Source organism: Lycorma delicatula, chromosome 7 (assembly GCF_047948215.1).
Source record: "Lycorma delicatula isolate Av1 chromosome 7, ASM4794821v1, whole genome shotgun sequence".
Taxonomy (NCBI): Eukaryota; Metazoa; Arthropoda; class Insecta; order Hemiptera; family Fulgoridae; genus Lycorma; species Lycorma delicatula.
Window position 1 is genome coordinate 107,704,601 of NC_134461.1, and position 17,930 is coordinate 107,722,530.

Consider the following 17,930-nt stretch of genomic DNA (forward strand, 5'->3'; position numbering starts at 1 on the left):
GAAGAACATTTCATTGCAAAAGCTTTCTTCTCCTATGACAGTAATATTTGCCAATGGTGACAATTTCCCAAAATGCACAAAGAAGTCATTCATAATCTTCTCCGATGTTTTATCAATGTGTGGGCGTTTCAACTTTCAACAGTTTTAAACTGTTTGAAGGTAGATGTTTAGTTCAGTATTGATTTCATGACTGCTAATTTGCCGGTCTTTTTCAATTTTTTTCATGATTTCATTAACTTTTTCAATCACTGACTAACTAGCATGAGGTGCATCATGCACATCAAAATTTCCACATTGAAGGTGGTTGAGCCAGCTTTGTGCCAAATGTATTGATGCTGCATCATAACCATATAAATAATGAATTTATTTAGCAGCCTGAGTTGCATTATTCCTTTTTTTATAATAAAATTTCAAAATGTATCACATTTCTTCTTTATTTTCATTCATTTTCAAGTTATGCGATCCTAAAGCCATTTACCAATAGAACACAAATAAACTCTTTCTCCAACCCAAATATTTATCTAATAATACACACTACCAAACAATCAATAAACTAAGTTAGAAAAATATTCAAGTACTTGGATGAAGATAAATGTAAGTTTATAAAGGAAAATTACTTTTACAAAATAAATACTGAAATTATTGTTTTTCTAACAACTAACAACTGTTGTTAGTTTAAAGATTGAGATTAATCTTTAATTTAATGGCACTTCACGAAAAATATATTTTTATACATAATTATTATCTTTTTTTTTTGCAACACAAACAAGTTGAATGATTAAGTAAAATTTATTTTTCTCTAAGGAATTTATTTACAAAATCTATTAGATAACAAAGTCACAAAGGCCCTAAGTGATTTGAAAAAATCTAATGATTAAAATTTTCTTAAAAAATTCAACTAATCTTAAAAGTTGTTAGTTATTTTTAAATACTTACACTGTTTACACCATTGTTACTATTATTATTATGGTGATTATTAGCATGAGAATTTTTCAATCCAGGTTTTCCTCTTTCATCATGTCTTTTAATATTTGTTTTGATATCATTCCTTCTATTAACAAAGTTACTTGTTTTCTGATTTTTATTGCCTCCACGCATATCTGTTTTCTTTTGTTGGCCTCGGACAGGTCTAATACTAGGTGCATTTCTAGAAAAAAAAAATCCAATAAAAAATAGTTTTTTCAAATAAAATTTTCTCATTTTCTACTTTCAAGATAGGTAACTTTTAAATAAATAAAACTAATATAATCATAATCTTCTTAAAAATATTCTGATATATATAAAAATTACAGAACCTAACGTGATTTTTTTTCATTTATTCTGTACACACTTTGTTTAAGAGTAAACTATTATTAAGGAAAATTTAATGCATTTATATAACCTCATATAATTTTTCAAGGATTTTGAATTTTCAGCTTTCAAACATTATGTGCAAAATTTATAAATTAGGTTGATATCTACGTAAGTTCCTGTTTCTGTGAGCTGATATACAAAAGTTGATTTTGTTCTTGTGCACAGTGCTTGCATCTATTCTTTGTATCTGTGTCTCCAGTCTGTCTAGTGGAATATTTAATATGGTTGGCAAAGTTCAATCTGCATATTTTTGAGTTGTAATGTTCACCAATGCATGTGTTGTTGATTTATTGTATTTTTTTGCATCCTACTAGGTCGTTTGGAAAGTTCTCAGCCTGACATAGAGGTGGTACAAGTATGACCAAATGTCTATTATATCTGTGTATTATAATCCTTTACATGGCATGCTAAGAAGTATCAGACACATCATGCATTTAGTTTCTTGTTAAGGCAATCAAAAAAACAAACAAGTTTTGACATTTTGTAAAAAATGGAAAAAGATGAAAGTGAAGCTATTATGAATTACTTTGTTTTAAAATGTTTAACCCAACATATGTATAGAAAGATTTAGGTTCCACTTTAAAGGATTCTTCCCCTTTATTTTTGATGGTAAAATGGGGTTGCTAAATTTAAGCATGGTCATTCATCAGGAAATTAATATTTGGGATGCCCAAAAACCCTATGACAGAAAAAATCGTCATAAAAATCCACAAAACTGTATTAAATGATCGTTGACGCAAACTTGTCAACAACACTAACATCTTAGTAGACTTGTCCACTACATTTTATACAATAATTATGGTATGAAAAAGCTTTCCGCATGTTGGGTTCTGCATCTGTTAATATTTGAGCAAAAATGGATTCGATCTAAAGACATTTTTTAATGTCATTTGAATTTACACTTTTCATTAGTGTTAAAACTTATTTATACACGATTCTGCACAGTCTCTTCAACATGTTTAAATGAAACACCGAATTTACCATTACACACCAAACTAAAGAATTATACAAATAATGCATGGAGCAAGTGAAAGTATGCCAAAAAAAAGCGATAATGGTTCTGTCTACAGAAAAAATTCTGGCTATAGCTTTTTGGGATTTTCATGAAGCAGTGCTCACTGACTACTTGGATAAGGGCAAGACCATTAGCGGAGGAAAGCATTGCATTTTCCTATTGGACAGTTGAAGGGTACGTTTTAAGCTAAACATCCACACCTGATCAAAAAGAAAGTGTTCTTTCACAATGATAGTGGACCTGTATACACATTTTGATTTGTTGCTGCAAGACTCTATGACCTCTGCTTCAAAGTGCTTGGATATGCGCCATGTTCACCAAATTTGGCTCCCAGCAATTACTTCTGCTTCCCAAAACTGAAGAAATTGCTCACTGAATGATGATTCACTTTAAATGATGAGGTCAAAACTGAAACTTTGTTATTTTGCAGATTCAGACAAATTACATTTTACTGGAGCATATTAAACAGTTGGAAATATTATTATCTACTTTCTGTCACAAGGTGTTTTTGGTGATGTTCATTCTTTGATGTATTTTATATATGTTTTCTATATGTGTGGATTGAACATATTTCTCATAGCGAGTTTTTCAGAACTCAGCTGAAAAAAATGTATGCATTTGATGAGGTTTTTTTTATGCATGTCTTGATTGTTACTGCATTCGTGGTTTTCATATTTTATTAAAAAATGTTATTTTCAAGGGGAAAATTACCAACTTTTTTTGATGATGTACATGATAATATTAGACCTACATAAATACAACTTTTTTTTAATTGATTTCTAGACATAAAAAAATCAATCAATCTATTTGTCCAGGTAGATAAAGTTTTAAAGAATTGGACAGGGTTAGAATAGAGGCAGAGGAAATTCTTTGTTAATAAAGAGACATCGTCTGCATAATCTTATCAGACATTTTTTAAATAATAGTGAAGTAAAGATATCAGTTTATTAAATATGATTTTGACATTCATATTTTTATTCTACCTTCAAATCCTTTAATTTCCTGTGAAGTTGCTTTTTTAGATGTTTCAGGTGAAAAAAAATTCAAGGGGTAAGAGAAACAGTTCCTAAATATCCTACAGCACTATTATAATAACACTGATAAACATAACTTTTGTTTCCTAACATATGATACATGATTTTAATCTGTTTTTTGATACTAAGAACGGATATGAACTCACAATCTTTCTATCACCCACCATTTTTGAAAACTTTTTAAATTTTAATTAAAGGATTTTAAATTAAAGAAATTAATTTTGTTCAGTCTTATTGCTATCTTAAGTTTGTTAACAGTGCAGTGTCATAATGCCTTGAAATTGTGTAAATGATGTGGATGCCTTTTGTTATGCATGTGGTGAGTTTACCATAAAATCAAATAGAAAAAACATTACACCTTTAATTAAAAAAGCATACTTTAATTAAAAGCATACAAAAAGTACTTTCAGTGTAAAATTGGTGCATGGGCTCCTCATGCAGTATGCACTAATTGTTCTGAATATTTAAGAGGAAGGCTGAAAGGTACACGGAAGGCTTTGCCATTTGGTGTACCTATGGTTTGTCGTGAAATAAAGGACCAAAGTAACGACTGTTACTTTTGTTTAACAAGTGTATCTGAAATTTCTAAAATATCTAAACATACTGTAAAATATCCTTCATTGCAATCTGCAATCAGGCCTGTACCTAACAGTGAAATTATTCCAGTTCCTGAGCCACCTGTGAATGTATGTTTCAAAAGCAGCAATGAAGAATCAGGCAATACTTAAGAAGACAACAATGATTTTGATTTTGAATTATCTTCCAATAGGCCACATCTTATATCACAAGGAGAATTAAATGACTTGGTTAGGGATTTAAATTTATCAAAAAATCAAGCTGAACTATTAGGATCAAAATTGCAAGGTTAGAATTTACTTAAAAAAAATACAAAAATTTTGGGCTGTCAAAGCCGACAAAAAGAACTTTCTCAGTACCTTATCAATGAATATAATTTGGTTTATTGCACAAATATTGGTGAGCTTATGTTGCATTTAGGACAAGTTCATAAACCTGAGGACTGGCGCCTTTTCATAAATTCGTCCAAGTATAGTTTAAAACTGGTTCTACTACAAGACTGTAACAAATATCCTTCAATATCAATTGCTTATGGTATTAATTTGAAAGAAACATACATGTGATGTAAGACGTTCTTAAAAAAATAAATTATAAAAAACATAGCTTGAACATATGTGGTGATTTGAAAGTTATAGCTATTTTGTTAGGCATACAGTTAGGCTATACTAAGTACATGTGTTTTCTTTGTGAGTGGGACAGCCAAGCTAGGGATAAACATATGTTACCAAAGAGTGAAAGAAATGGGACAACTTAACTCTAAATGGGAAAAATATTATTCATGAGCTCTTAGTTGAAGCCAGAAAAAATATTTTTACCCCTTCTCCATATCAAGCTAGGACTATGAAAAATTTTATAAAAGCAATGAAGAAGGAAGTCTCGGATTTTTGTACATCAGCCAGAAATTTCCAAATGTAAGTGAAGGAAAAATTAAAGAAGGAATATTTGTTGGTCCTCAAAAAGAGAGTTGGTCAAAGACAATGTACATCATTTAACTCAATGTTAAATTATGTAGAAAATGCAGCTTGGGCTTTATTTAAAGACGTTTGTAAAACTTTTCTTGGCAAACAAACATCTGACAATTACCACAATACTGTTAATCGACTTCTTACTTCATACAAAGCTATGGGATGTAATATGTCTTTGAAAATACATTTCCTCCACTCACATCTGGATTTTTTCCCGGACAACCTCAGAGACATAAGTGACGAACATGGTGAACGTTTCCACAAAGACATTTTGGTGATGAAAAGCTGATGAATAAAGGGAAATGGAATACTAATATTCTGGCTGATTACTGTTGGACATTAATTCAGCATGTGCCTGAGGCTATTTCTAACATTCTAACACTGATATGGCCACGCAAAATTATTAATCTAAAGATTTTACCTATATTTTCCCATAATTTTTTTAAGCATAATTTATTTAAAATTAAGGGTGATAGAAAAATTATATTTACAGATCTGTAATGTATGCAAAAAATTCAAGAAATGGTATCACACTAAGAAAAAACATTAAAATTTTTTTTTTGTCTATCAGTGTAATTTAAGAAAATTTATCTTTTTCAGTTTTCATCTAAATTATAATTAAAAACCCCTTTATGATAAACGCAGATTACATGTACATTGTACATCTTTTTATGCAATTCTATACTAAAGATGCTAAAACAAATTTAAAATAATCATATACAATTAAAAAAATGATAGGTTAATGCATTTTTAGTAAAATAAAAACCTGTAAATGAAAACATGTTGAAATCTACAAAAATTAAAAGAAAAAATTCAAAAGTAACATGCAATATAAATTTTGTTTTCAAGATTAAAACAATAAAAATAACAAAAGAGCTGCATACTAGAGCACAGACGAGTAGTCACTGAAAAAAATAGATACTAACTGAAGGTAATGAACAACGCTTTTCTTTACAAATAAAAAAAGGTTGCCAATTCAGTAAGTTTTGCAACTTTTAATAAACATAATACCTTTTTTTCTTTCTTTTTTTATAAAAAATTAAATATCCTAGGAAATTATAATTTTTGAAATTCTAACAATAAATTACAATAATTATTATAGATATGTTACCTATGTTCTACAGGTGTAGGAGGAGGCCATACATCAGGATCTCTATCAGCAGGTGGTGGCCACATATCAGGATCACGTGGTGAACCAAACCAAATTGTGGGATCTCTTGTTGGCTCCTCAAATGTGTTTGGCCTAATTACTGAATCTGTAAACAATTTTTTGTCTTAAATATGAAACCAAACTAATTAAATATTGAAACATAAAATTATATTTACAAACAGTACGATTTAGTAGCAAATTAAAGAAACTCAAAATACTTTCTTGTAATATATTGATTGTTATGAGATAAATACTGAAATAGATTAATTGTACATATATGAAAATAACTATTTGGAATATTTTACTTCAGGCTAAATGTATACATAGCAGACATTTATTGCTATTTAAGACCAGACTTTCAATCTTACAGTTCACTATAATTAACACGCTATTCATTACTGTACCTTAAACTAATAAAATGGTTATTTTTGCAAAAATTTTACTCATTTAGTTGTTACTATACGAAATTAGGGAAATACCACCAGCCAAGTTACTTGACGATTCAAACAGTATAAATATTATATTTTCCGTTTTTATAGTGTTCAACTTAAAAGATGCCACCCATCACTTAGTTTAGTCTATAAATAATAATTTATTGGCATACACTTATATAATAATTTACAGAAGGTGTTGAAAATGATGTTCATCAACTTTTAAGCATTTATTAACAAGTTTGACCATGTTCCTGGTTATTCTTGTTAGCAGTACCCTGTCTATTTCCTGGGTAGCACTGATAATATGTTTGTTTTCAATTCCTTCTGGCTCCTATAAACAATTTCTTTTAAGTAACCCCACAGAAAGAAGTCTGGATTAGTCAGATCAAGGGATCTTGTTGGTCACAATCCTTTAGAAATGGTTCTTCCAACGAAAAAATCCTGTAGTATCTCCATGTAGAGCAACATGTATGGCAAGTGGTGCTGTCTGTTGTAACCAACAGTCACGCTCATCTTCTTGCAGTAAGGCTATGAACTATAGCATAATTTCTTAATAGACAGAAGCTTCCACAGTTTAAAAAAAAAAAACATGGGTTCTATTATCAGTTGATAATAGAAACCGAACACAATACACCTATTTTTTGTGGGTATAAGCGAGATTCAAAAAAAATGTGTGGGTTTTCAGTAGCCCAGGTCCAGTAATTCTGACTATAACCTTGGTATTTCTATCAACCATGCTTCATCTGTGAAAAAAAACTCTAATGAAGTTCTTGAACCGTTGACAGTAGTGAACCCTTTTAGCATAATCTGTTTACGCCATTTTAGCGTAAAGTTTCCGTTATTTTTTACGAATTCCAAGCTAGGGTGGGTCCCGTTGTTTTGTTACAAGGAATGTTTAGATTTCACTTTGTTTCGTATTTTTGGGTTTGTCAAATCTACCTGTTTTTATTTTTGTTCTCGTGTTCGACCCTCCCTCCGTCATCCTTAGTGACCGCGTCCATTCTTCTATCGAATTATTTTTGATTACCCTTTTCATACACCCGTTATTCTTTTGTCCCCTTACTAATACATGCACACATCTCTTGTCTTTTACACACACTCTCTCCTGTCCACTACCTGGATCTGGTTTCCCCTTTTTTCTTTCGCCATCTTTTCGGCAGAGTAGATCCAATATCTCACCAGTGCAGTCGCCTATGGCCATACTCTCCTGCAAACTTTGTGGTAATTTTCTCATTCAAGCAGAATCTCAAAACTCGTCACTACACATCTGAGATTCTACGCATCATTCTACCACCAAACCACATCACACCTCTGTATTCCTGATACACCAGTGCGGACTACGCCCAGGATTACATATGTATTCATCTGTACTTGCTTTTACGAGTTCATCTCTTGCTAATATTTGTGTGTGATACAGGCAAGTGCAAATTATTCATTATTATTCATATTAAACGTTTATGTTATCCTTGTTCATGTGTAGCCCATTTTATGGGTTATTAAATGCAAACTATCGTTCTTATCAAATCTACTTTTAATTTAAACACTACTTCAGAATTATAAAACTTATGTGCGATATATTTCATATATTATTATTGATAACTATTATTATATTTCGTGTTGTTCATCAAAAGTGCGTGTTCAAACGTCAGTTACTCAGAGCAAATTACCTTTACTTGAAAGGTTTATTGCAATCAACTCTATCATTTAATCTAATTTAACTTGTTAATCGCCGAGATTAATTCTTATCTATTCATGCACTGAATTCATATTCTCTTAAATTAATCTAAAGAAAATTACTCCGGATATGAAGTTATGTTTTTGTGCTTCTTTGTAACTTAATACTTTCAAGATAAACTTACTATTAGAATAAATTCTATTTATATTATTATTTATTTTAATGTGATTATATTGTGATTTAACGCCTTCTATATTGAAATTATTGTAAACAACTCTCTTATTTTCCGGCTCTGTTACACTGTGTATTTATAAAGGTTTATTCATGTATTTTTGTATTTAACAGCATTATTCATTTGTTAATTCAGCTGATATATTAAGTAGTATTAAGTCATGCTAATTTCATAATTTCCTGTTATGTTTTAAGATTATAATTATAACATAAATTTATTTGGTACACTTTCAATAAAGTCCAATTTCTTTTGGCAAATACTAGCTGTGTGTTTTTTGTTAACTTTACCCAACATAATCAGCATTAGTTAGTTCATGGAAAACTTACTTTCAATACGGATATCATTTCAGCATTCTCTTCACTGCAGTGTGGAATGAGCCAAGTAAAATGTTGTTTTTCTGACCTAGTCTCCACAAAGAATTAATAGCAAATCTTATAACTGCCACTTTAATATCCTGCACGACCTGCATCGCTAAAACTGACCTGTGTTGGGGACGTTTCTGGTCTTATACGAAACCCACGTTTCACAAAATTTTTTAACTAACTTCTGAATAATACTTTTCATTGGTGCTTCCTTTTTAAATTTCTCCATGAACTTTTGCTGATAATCAACATGAAATTTTGTCTCAAAATAAGTTTCCATCACGAATATATGTATTCTTAAATAGTTAACTTTGTTTTCAGTTAACCTGTTTCAATGGTTACTGAAACCATCAAATCTAGTTTGAAATATATAGATTGGCCTGCTGACCAGTCGAGGTGATAAACTTGGTGGTATAAACTACACTGTAAGCTAACGTTTGTTGAGAAAAGAAAAGTTAATTATCTAACCAATTGGTAGATTACTTATTTACTTAGAAAATAAATGAAATATTTAATGGAATACATACTAAGTGGTCTATCTGTGTGAGATTCAGTTTTAAACATGTGTAATGAATTCATGACTCCTTTTAACTGTTCATATTCCCTGGCTATTTCTTGTTGTACCTGCAATCACATCAAATTAATAAAATAAATATTAAAACTATTTACATACTTTAAATATTATTTTTATAAAAAAATAATTTAGCTACTAATTTAGATATTATATCTAACAAAAAAGTTATGAAAACAAATGACAAAGAGAATTTACTACACTATTATCTCAATAATTGGAAAAAATATTTGCTAAGAATGGTAGAAGGTACATGGAATGATAATCAGCTGAGTTTCAAAAAGAGAATGAGTGTGATGGAGGCCATTCTGATCTTCAGATTAATTTTTAAAAGGCAAGCTTAAGAAGACTATTTTATAATATGGAATTATACAATTTGTAAAATTTTAACAAAATTGTATCTAAATGTAGGGGAAGAAGGTACTTTTCTTGTACAAGCTATGTACGTCGGAGTAGAAGATGAAGAAAGGCACAGTCTGATTCAGAAAGGTATGAGAGAAGAGTGGAGTCTGTTTCCATTGTTTTTCAACTAATTACATAGTAGAAATAATATACAAATTGTATGAAAAATTTAAATATAATACATAACTAACTATACATACATATATATATATATATATATGAAAAAAATAGATATGTTGATGAAACATTTTTTGGGGGAAACTAAAAATGGAAAATAGCAGGAAAAGAAATTATTTTGAAAACAAATAAAAATAAAACAAAAATAAAGAAAGGAAATTGAGAGTAAAATAATGAAAATTTAAATATTAAAAAAAGGAAAACACAATTAATCAGAAAGGCAGAATTTTGTTATTTAGGTAATAAAAATACAAAAGACACATCAACAGCAGATGGATATGAGCAAGCTGAGCACAGATTTAATGTAAAACAGAATTCTGCTATTGTTAAATGTAGATTTAATAATTAAAAAGAAATTCTTGTAAATATGTGTGTAATGTGTAATGCTTTATGGTAGTTAAGAATGAACCGTAGCAAAAGAAAAAGAATAGAGGTCTTTGAAATGAACGTATTACAGGAATTAGGTGTGCCAATAAAATTTGAAATCAACACATCTTAGGACGGACAGAAGAGGAAAGAAATGTGTAGCGGATCTTATAAAGGGACCAGCTAGGTTGAAGGGCCTTATGTTATGACATACAGGTTTAATTAATTTGCAAATAAAAGAATCTGGAGAAGGTAAATCTACAAGGGATATGAAACAAATAACTGATAATAGAGTAGCATAACCTCAGATTTCATTACATGCATCACAACCAAAAGGCTAGGACAGATAACAGATAGCATACAGGAACAAATTAATGTACTGATTTATGTTGTAAAACAATGGGCTACATACATTGTTTAAATTAGGTGTGGGGCAACCCACTCTAAAAAAAATAAAATCATTTTCTTTTCTCAATATGAATATAATTTAGATACTATTCTGCAAACACAACAAGATCATTTGTATTTGTAAACACAAGTAAAGATTAACAATTAGTATGAACTTTTTCCAGTATTAAAATATTACACAATTTTCATCTTATTAGATATTTGGAATAAAGAAAAGAAAAAAAATCGAATGTCAAATTTTACAGAAATTCTTTGAAGAGTTAATTTTTTCAAGTGATGAATACATTAAGTGACTACTGGTTCATAAAAACATATTTTTTATTCCTAATTATTTTTATAAATTTATTTAGTCCATCTACAGACTGATCTATACACATGGTTTTTAATCTTTTCTACTCTAGCAGTTTTTCATTTTTTTTTTTGTGGAATTGTTTATTCTCCTCAGACCATACCAAGTTGTTGTTGACTTGTTTTGTTAGTTCTTGGAACCCACTGAAATTCTTGACATTGTCTCGAAATGTGTTCCAGTCTTGTTTTCTTCAATGGTAATGTTTATTTCTTGCATATCTTTATGGATATTGTTGATCCTTCTATTTGTTCTTTAAAATTTTGATGTACGTTAGGATAAGTTTGATGGTAATAAGAATAATAAAAACCTAATCATTTTTTAATTAAATTCACTTGGAGTAACTGAAGGATACTAGCATTAATTTCAAATTAAACAAAATCTTGTGCTAAAATATTTTTACTTTAAATTACAAAGTTTTTAAATGAAAGTTTTCAGTTTTCAAAAATTAAGTTCATTCATAAATATATTATTAGATATATGTTAATATATTATAAATAAATTATTAAATAATATAAATATATAATATACATATTAAATATATTATTATTATCATTATGACTATACCAGTTCAAGAGAAAAATATATCAACTGATACAGGACTTTTCATAAAAAGTTTTCTTAGTTGTTCAGTACTATCTACTTTTTTTTAACTTTGAAAGATGGTGTAATGGAAAATGATGAATGAAGAAACCATAACATTTTGTTCCACATAGCTTAATAATTTAGTATGTATGTATTATTATTATAATAGGTTAATAATTTATTGTTATATTGATTCCATATAGGTCTAGGTATAATGTAAGTGCTCATGAGCAGAGAAAATAAAAGTAATTTAAAATAACTTAAAACAACAGTCAATATGATTCCACATTAACTCACAACATAACTTATATAGAATTATATACTATTTAAACAAATTTTATTGGTGTAAAGTACAGTGGTATTTTGCAAACAGTGTAGTGTCTATCTTAAGCTTGCTGGTGTTAACATAACTTCATGTAGTTTCAGGGATAACTAGAAGTGTTAATTATATGATATTTATATAACATAATAAAATATTACACAATGGTAATAGTACTCAAATAGTTTAGCGTTTTACTTCAATAGATTATGTAATAACATGCATTTCTGTGGTACATATTACTGCAGATATAGTTTAGTCCTTTTGGTCATTGGTACAAAATGTGAAGACTTGTGATTGGCAACTAAAAAACAAACTTGATTAATAGAGAAGACTCAACTACAAGAGCCCTTACTTTTTTTTATATATTACTTAAAAACTTACAAGCAAAGAATGAAGAATAGAAAATACATTGACATAAAGATATATAAATAATATTAAAAAATATATATATTCAAAATTATTCACTTTAAGCACACATTATAATTATGCAAAATTCAATGAAGTGGAAAAAATGTTTAAAACTGTATTTATCTTGTTAAATTAGTTGCAATATTCAAAGTTAAATGAATTCTCATTACTTAATACACTCATAGTAAGATAAATATACAATAACCATAGATTTGTTCCACTATAAATGTTAATATGTTTAGTATTCAATGAGGATAGTTTTGCATTAATTTTCTAATGACATCACAAATTACAAATGCTTAAAAAGAAAAAGAACAACAAACTTCTTAAACATAGTAAATAATGAGTAAAAGTAGTACAAGCTATAAATTATTAATGAGTATTGCTGAATTAATATGATTTTAGAATAAATTAGTTTGACGAGCAGCTGAATCTGACCTATCCAGAACCCGCTTAACTTGAATTCCAATTATAGTGCTTAAGAGAAAATGTTCACTTTTCTATAGATGGAAAGAAAGTAAAATATAAATAAGGGCATTAATTTCAATTTCAGTTCAGCAAAAATTATGTAGTGAAAAAATTTGTGTCAAGTTTTAAAACAATTTATGTGCTTTAAGTATCACTGATCAGTTTAATTCTAAACAATTGCACTACCAATAAACTTATATCAAGCGCTATATAACTGATCTAAATGCAAATTTTACCTACAAATAAAAATCCTTCATTGAGTATGTGACTTAGAAACACAGGGATAATATTTACTCCATACTTACAAGACAAATAAATAACTTTAAGATATAAAGACATAACAGGTTTTCTCACAAAACAATGGAGCAAGTCCAAATAGCAAGATTCATGGATAGTAAGTTAAGAGAAAAATGAAATATTATGTCTGAAATATCGAATCACATGCATATAATAAGGGACATTGCAACAGGTTTGATTGCTAGTAGTATCCATACTTGTTTGCTCAAAACATATTTGAAGTCAGTGAAAGACTACCAAACATGCTTCCAAGATCTCTGAGTAGTGATGGAATAATTGTTATCACTGAATATCTTGTTAACTTTAGTGTAATAAAATTTTTTTATCACATACAATAGTTTATGATGCATTAAGATGGTTAACTGCAAACAATGTGTTATAAAAAGACATTATTATACTCATAGTACAAATCAATGAACAAGAGTTAATAAGAATTTTTGAGCCAATACAACCATAACCAGATACCAAACAAGAAAATCTAGAGAATTTTATAAACAAATTACTGAAGTATCAAGAATTTTATAAGTATCATGGAACCAATGTAATCAAGAAGTGTTTCACTCGGAATATGCTGGCGTTCAGTGTTGTGTATAGCACTATCAAACATCAAAACAGGATTATAGAACCTCCAGAAAGATGGTGTATCATCAATACTTTAGACATGAACATGGTGGAAGGAAATCACATTTTACAAAAAACATCAGAACATTAGTAGTAAAAGATAAAACTGCATATACTATCAATGAAAATAGATAATTAGAAGTATGATACTATGATGTAATCAGAAAATATTACATCATATATGATCACATATTATAATTAATAAAAACCACTTATTACCAAACTAAAACTGCAAGCTTTTTAAATTCATCATCATCTACAGAATACTTTAAATAATGTAATGCACTACCCATTGTTTAATCTGATATTTGTCATTACTGAATAAACTAATTACTCAATTATAGTAATCAAAACTTGGTAAAATAAGGATTACAGTTAAGCTAGTTATTAAAGCCAGTGTGCCAATTTTAATAATTCATCCTGTTAAAAATTTACTTGCTCATTCATAAATGTATGTTTATTTTTCGCAAATAGATACCTAAATATATTTTTAACATGTTGAACAGTTTAAATTTGTACATCTGCTTTCTTAGCTACATTAACCATAATGATACGTAATTCAATTAGTCATAACAATCGTAAGGCTTTATAAACGATGATGATAATGCATTACCCGATTGTATAATATTTTATAACTTATTAGTATTACGATATTTATAATATTTTACAATTGGATAATGAATTCATGGATTCGAAAAGTTTATTATATAAACTATTAAGCTTGGGATTTTGATTTATTAAAAAAATTTTTTTCATTAATTATATATGTTTTGAAAGCTGTCACGGGCACCATTCATTTTCTAATTCCCTAAATAGCTAGATTTGGCATAGATATGCTACGAGGGCCTTCAGAAGGAAACAAAAATAACTTTAACTAAATCCATAAGGGGATTAAAATTAAAATTAAAATGGGATTGAAAAAGGCATGCCAATACCACAAGAGTTGGAAATTTGAAATTGGGTTGGATATTTATTTTCCTTTGGTAGTGTAAATTCACTGCTTAACAAAAAATTGATGAAAAATACAACTATATGGGAGCCAATCTCTGGAATCACCTACCAGAAGTTGTAAAGACACAGACAATCAATAGTTCACCATCTAGCTGTAAGAAAATTCTTTCAACTCTCTCAGTGACTATATGAGTGAAAGACAAGAATAATATCATAAATTAGAAATGAATAATTAAACAACGGCATAAATACTATAATAACTACAAAATCTTTTTTTTTAGAATGTGTCTGAAATTAATTATATTCATATTTATTCATACATAGATATTATTCTCAATTCTCAATGAACTTAATAATAAAACCTGTATGACAAATGACTAATAACTAAGTACATGGTAAAAGAGAATTTTATTCTTCATTCAAACCTAACCAGTAAACAATATCAAACCAATTTTTGAAAACTAGTATTTCTTATTCGATTTGAAGGAGATAGATTTAGTTTGTAAAATTGAGATTTATCAGGAATATATATATACATATACATATAATGTAAACAATACTTAAAAGTAAATATTTATTCTGAGTTTAGGAATTATCTTAACACCTCAAAAAGCAATACAACTATAGTTGTATTCCCTAATCAAAAGATATAAATTGTCTTTTCAACAAATAATAATATTCTATGAAAATGCATTTCTAAAAGGGTTGTTTCATCCAATTGGAAGGCTGGATTTCATACTTCTTATAAATTATCTTTCATTGTAAATTGTAATAGAAAATAAAATTCATCTCTGAAAATAAAATAAGATTAATAAAAAAATAATACATAAATAAAAATGGATAATATTGGTGGAAAGAAAGTGAAGATTGCTCCCAAACCATAAAATCTATGAGGTCGTTACACCGATTACAGAAGAAATAAGAAAGAAGTGAATAAGATTTTTTGGCCACCTCGCATTTGGAGGAATCAAGGAAAAGTAAACAATTCTTGGAAATATTGCTAAAGCTAAAAACGCAACCAGTGTGGCTCACTGAAGTGCTTCAAGACATCAAAGAAGCAGGCATTGCACTGCAAGATCTCAGAATAGGATCTGGAAATTATAACAACTTGCACGGTGTTAAATTTTCAGAAGAGCCTAAAAAGAAAATGGGGACAGTTTGGACAGAGGAAGGGAAAAGGGATTTTCCAGGAACGAACAGAGATGAAAGAGTATTGAAAGATAAGAAAGAAAGACTAAATATAAATGACTAATTTGTCCTTCCGGGCCATAAAAAAAAAAATAAAAAAGGAGTTTTTTTTTTACCATTCCCACAATTTAATAAGGACTTATCCTTATTAAATTGTGGAAATAGTCTCCAAGCATGGTCTCCTTAACTCATGAGATGGTACCTAACATGTTGAATAGAAACTAAAAATTTTGCACAATAACTAAAATTTTAAGATAACTTATTACCACATTTTCCTTTAAACTATTCTTAGAGGGTATCAGTATTTACCTGTGTGAAGAATGGTACCTCAGTTAAACATTATCTAAAGATATGATTATAAATATTAAATGTAAGATAAATTAACTGATAAGTATTACAAATTCAAAATCACCGAACTCCTACTACTTTATGTGTTATATTGTTTTCAAAAAATGTTTTCAACTCTAAAACACAATATTTACTCCACTGTACTTATCTATTTATATAAAAGGTAAGGAGGAAATGATATCAGTTTACAATTACTTAATATTCTTTATTTATTTGTATTCTGCATTTTATAAGAGAAAGTCATGTGTTGGCCAAAAGAGAAATACTTACTGACCTAGTGTTTTCAATTTGTTGTTTACTGGCATTACTCCAATTAATGAGTGAGCCTTTTGTTTTATTCTACATTGAGAAAAAAAATGACTTTATACAATATTATAAATTTTTATTAATGAGATCCTGGCAAAAGCAGAAGTAGAAAGAAAAAAAGAAAATTTGACTTTTTTTACATAATAAACTTAATAACAATAAAAATGTTTTGTTATATGCAGTAAATAATAATACATCTGTTAACTAAAACTTAACATGTCTTATACCCCCTGTGCACACACACACACACACACACATACACACACACATTATTTTCTTGGCTTTCTGAAAAGAGGGAATCATTTTCAACTAAATAATCACTGGATATATTTAATAGATGTAAATGCTTTAAAACTGTAGCAAATGTGCTTATGCATAAAAACTATTATTGACTGTAAAATAATGTTCTAGTTTATGCATACAGAACAAAATTAACTGCATTACAATAATCACACAACTCAATGTTAAACTTTGAAGACATATCTAAAATAAACTTAAACCACTAACCGATCATGTTATACGAATGAAATGAGATTATCATGTAATGTTGTATTACAATGTAAAACAGCTGATATTAGTGATTAATTAAAAAAGAACTGGATGGAATAAAGAATGTGTATTAAGACTTAAAAATTAAAATTAACAAAAAATGACATCATAAGAAAAACAAGAATAAAAACAGTATTACATATAACTTACCTGCTGCCATTTTCCTTTACGACTTTGGTCAGCAATAGTGATGAGCAACCGATGAATTTGCTGAATAACACCTTGATAATAAACACTTGCTGTCTCGTAATTGCCCATTAGGGCCATTTCACGAGCCAACTTTGTGTTCTCGCATATTTCATTGATAGGTACTGCCATTACGGTCATCACCACTGCAACAAACCAAACAATAATTTTTATTTTTTACTGTACCACCACCTCCAAAATCATCTTCTATGAAAAGTTTTTGATTTTTCCAAGTTCACTATGTTAAATACAAGAAACTAAAATAAATTCCACTACAAAATGTACAATCAATAAAAAGTTACCTCTAAAATTTATTTTTTGGGAGTGGAGGTGAATTATGATGAAATTATATTTTATTTTTATTAATTAAATTAAAAAAAGGTATAAAAATTTTTTTTTAAAATTCTCTTAACAATTTATTCACAGTATACTTATAACTTATAAGTATTCACAGTATACTTATAAGCGTAAATGGCAGAAGAGCAACTTGATTTCAATGAAGACATCACTTCTCACATCTCTTTTTGGGTATACACAGTTAGCGAACATTTATTATGCAAGTTAACTTTGCATCATGGCAATAAAACTACTACCTACAGACTGTTGGATGGTAACAGAAATTCAGTGTTATGAAC

General features: G+C 28.7%; 1 protein-coding gene across 4 annotated transcripts in view; it reads right to left on the bottom strand.

Annotated features, from left to right (window-relative positions):
- Positions 1-17,930, bottom strand: part of Kat60 (katanin p60) — a 140,995-nt gene that overhangs the window by 15,424 nt on the left and 107,641 nt on the right. For all 4 annotated transcript variants that reach the window (XM_075372206.1, XM_075372204.1, XM_075372205.1 and 1 more), the window contains exons 2-5: positions 17,260-17,441; positions 9,324-9,420; positions 6,055-6,199; positions 937-1,147 (exon numbers count right to left, since the gene is read on the bottom strand). In XM_075372206.1, the coding sequence (XP_075228321.1) occupies positions 937-1,147; positions 6,055-6,199; positions 9,324-9,420; positions 17,260-17,436 (630 nt within the window). In that variant the 5' untranslated portion in view covers positions 17,437-17,441. The remainder of the gene's footprint in view (positions 1-936; positions 1,148-6,054; positions 6,200-9,323; positions 9,421-17,259; positions 17,442-17,930) is intronic.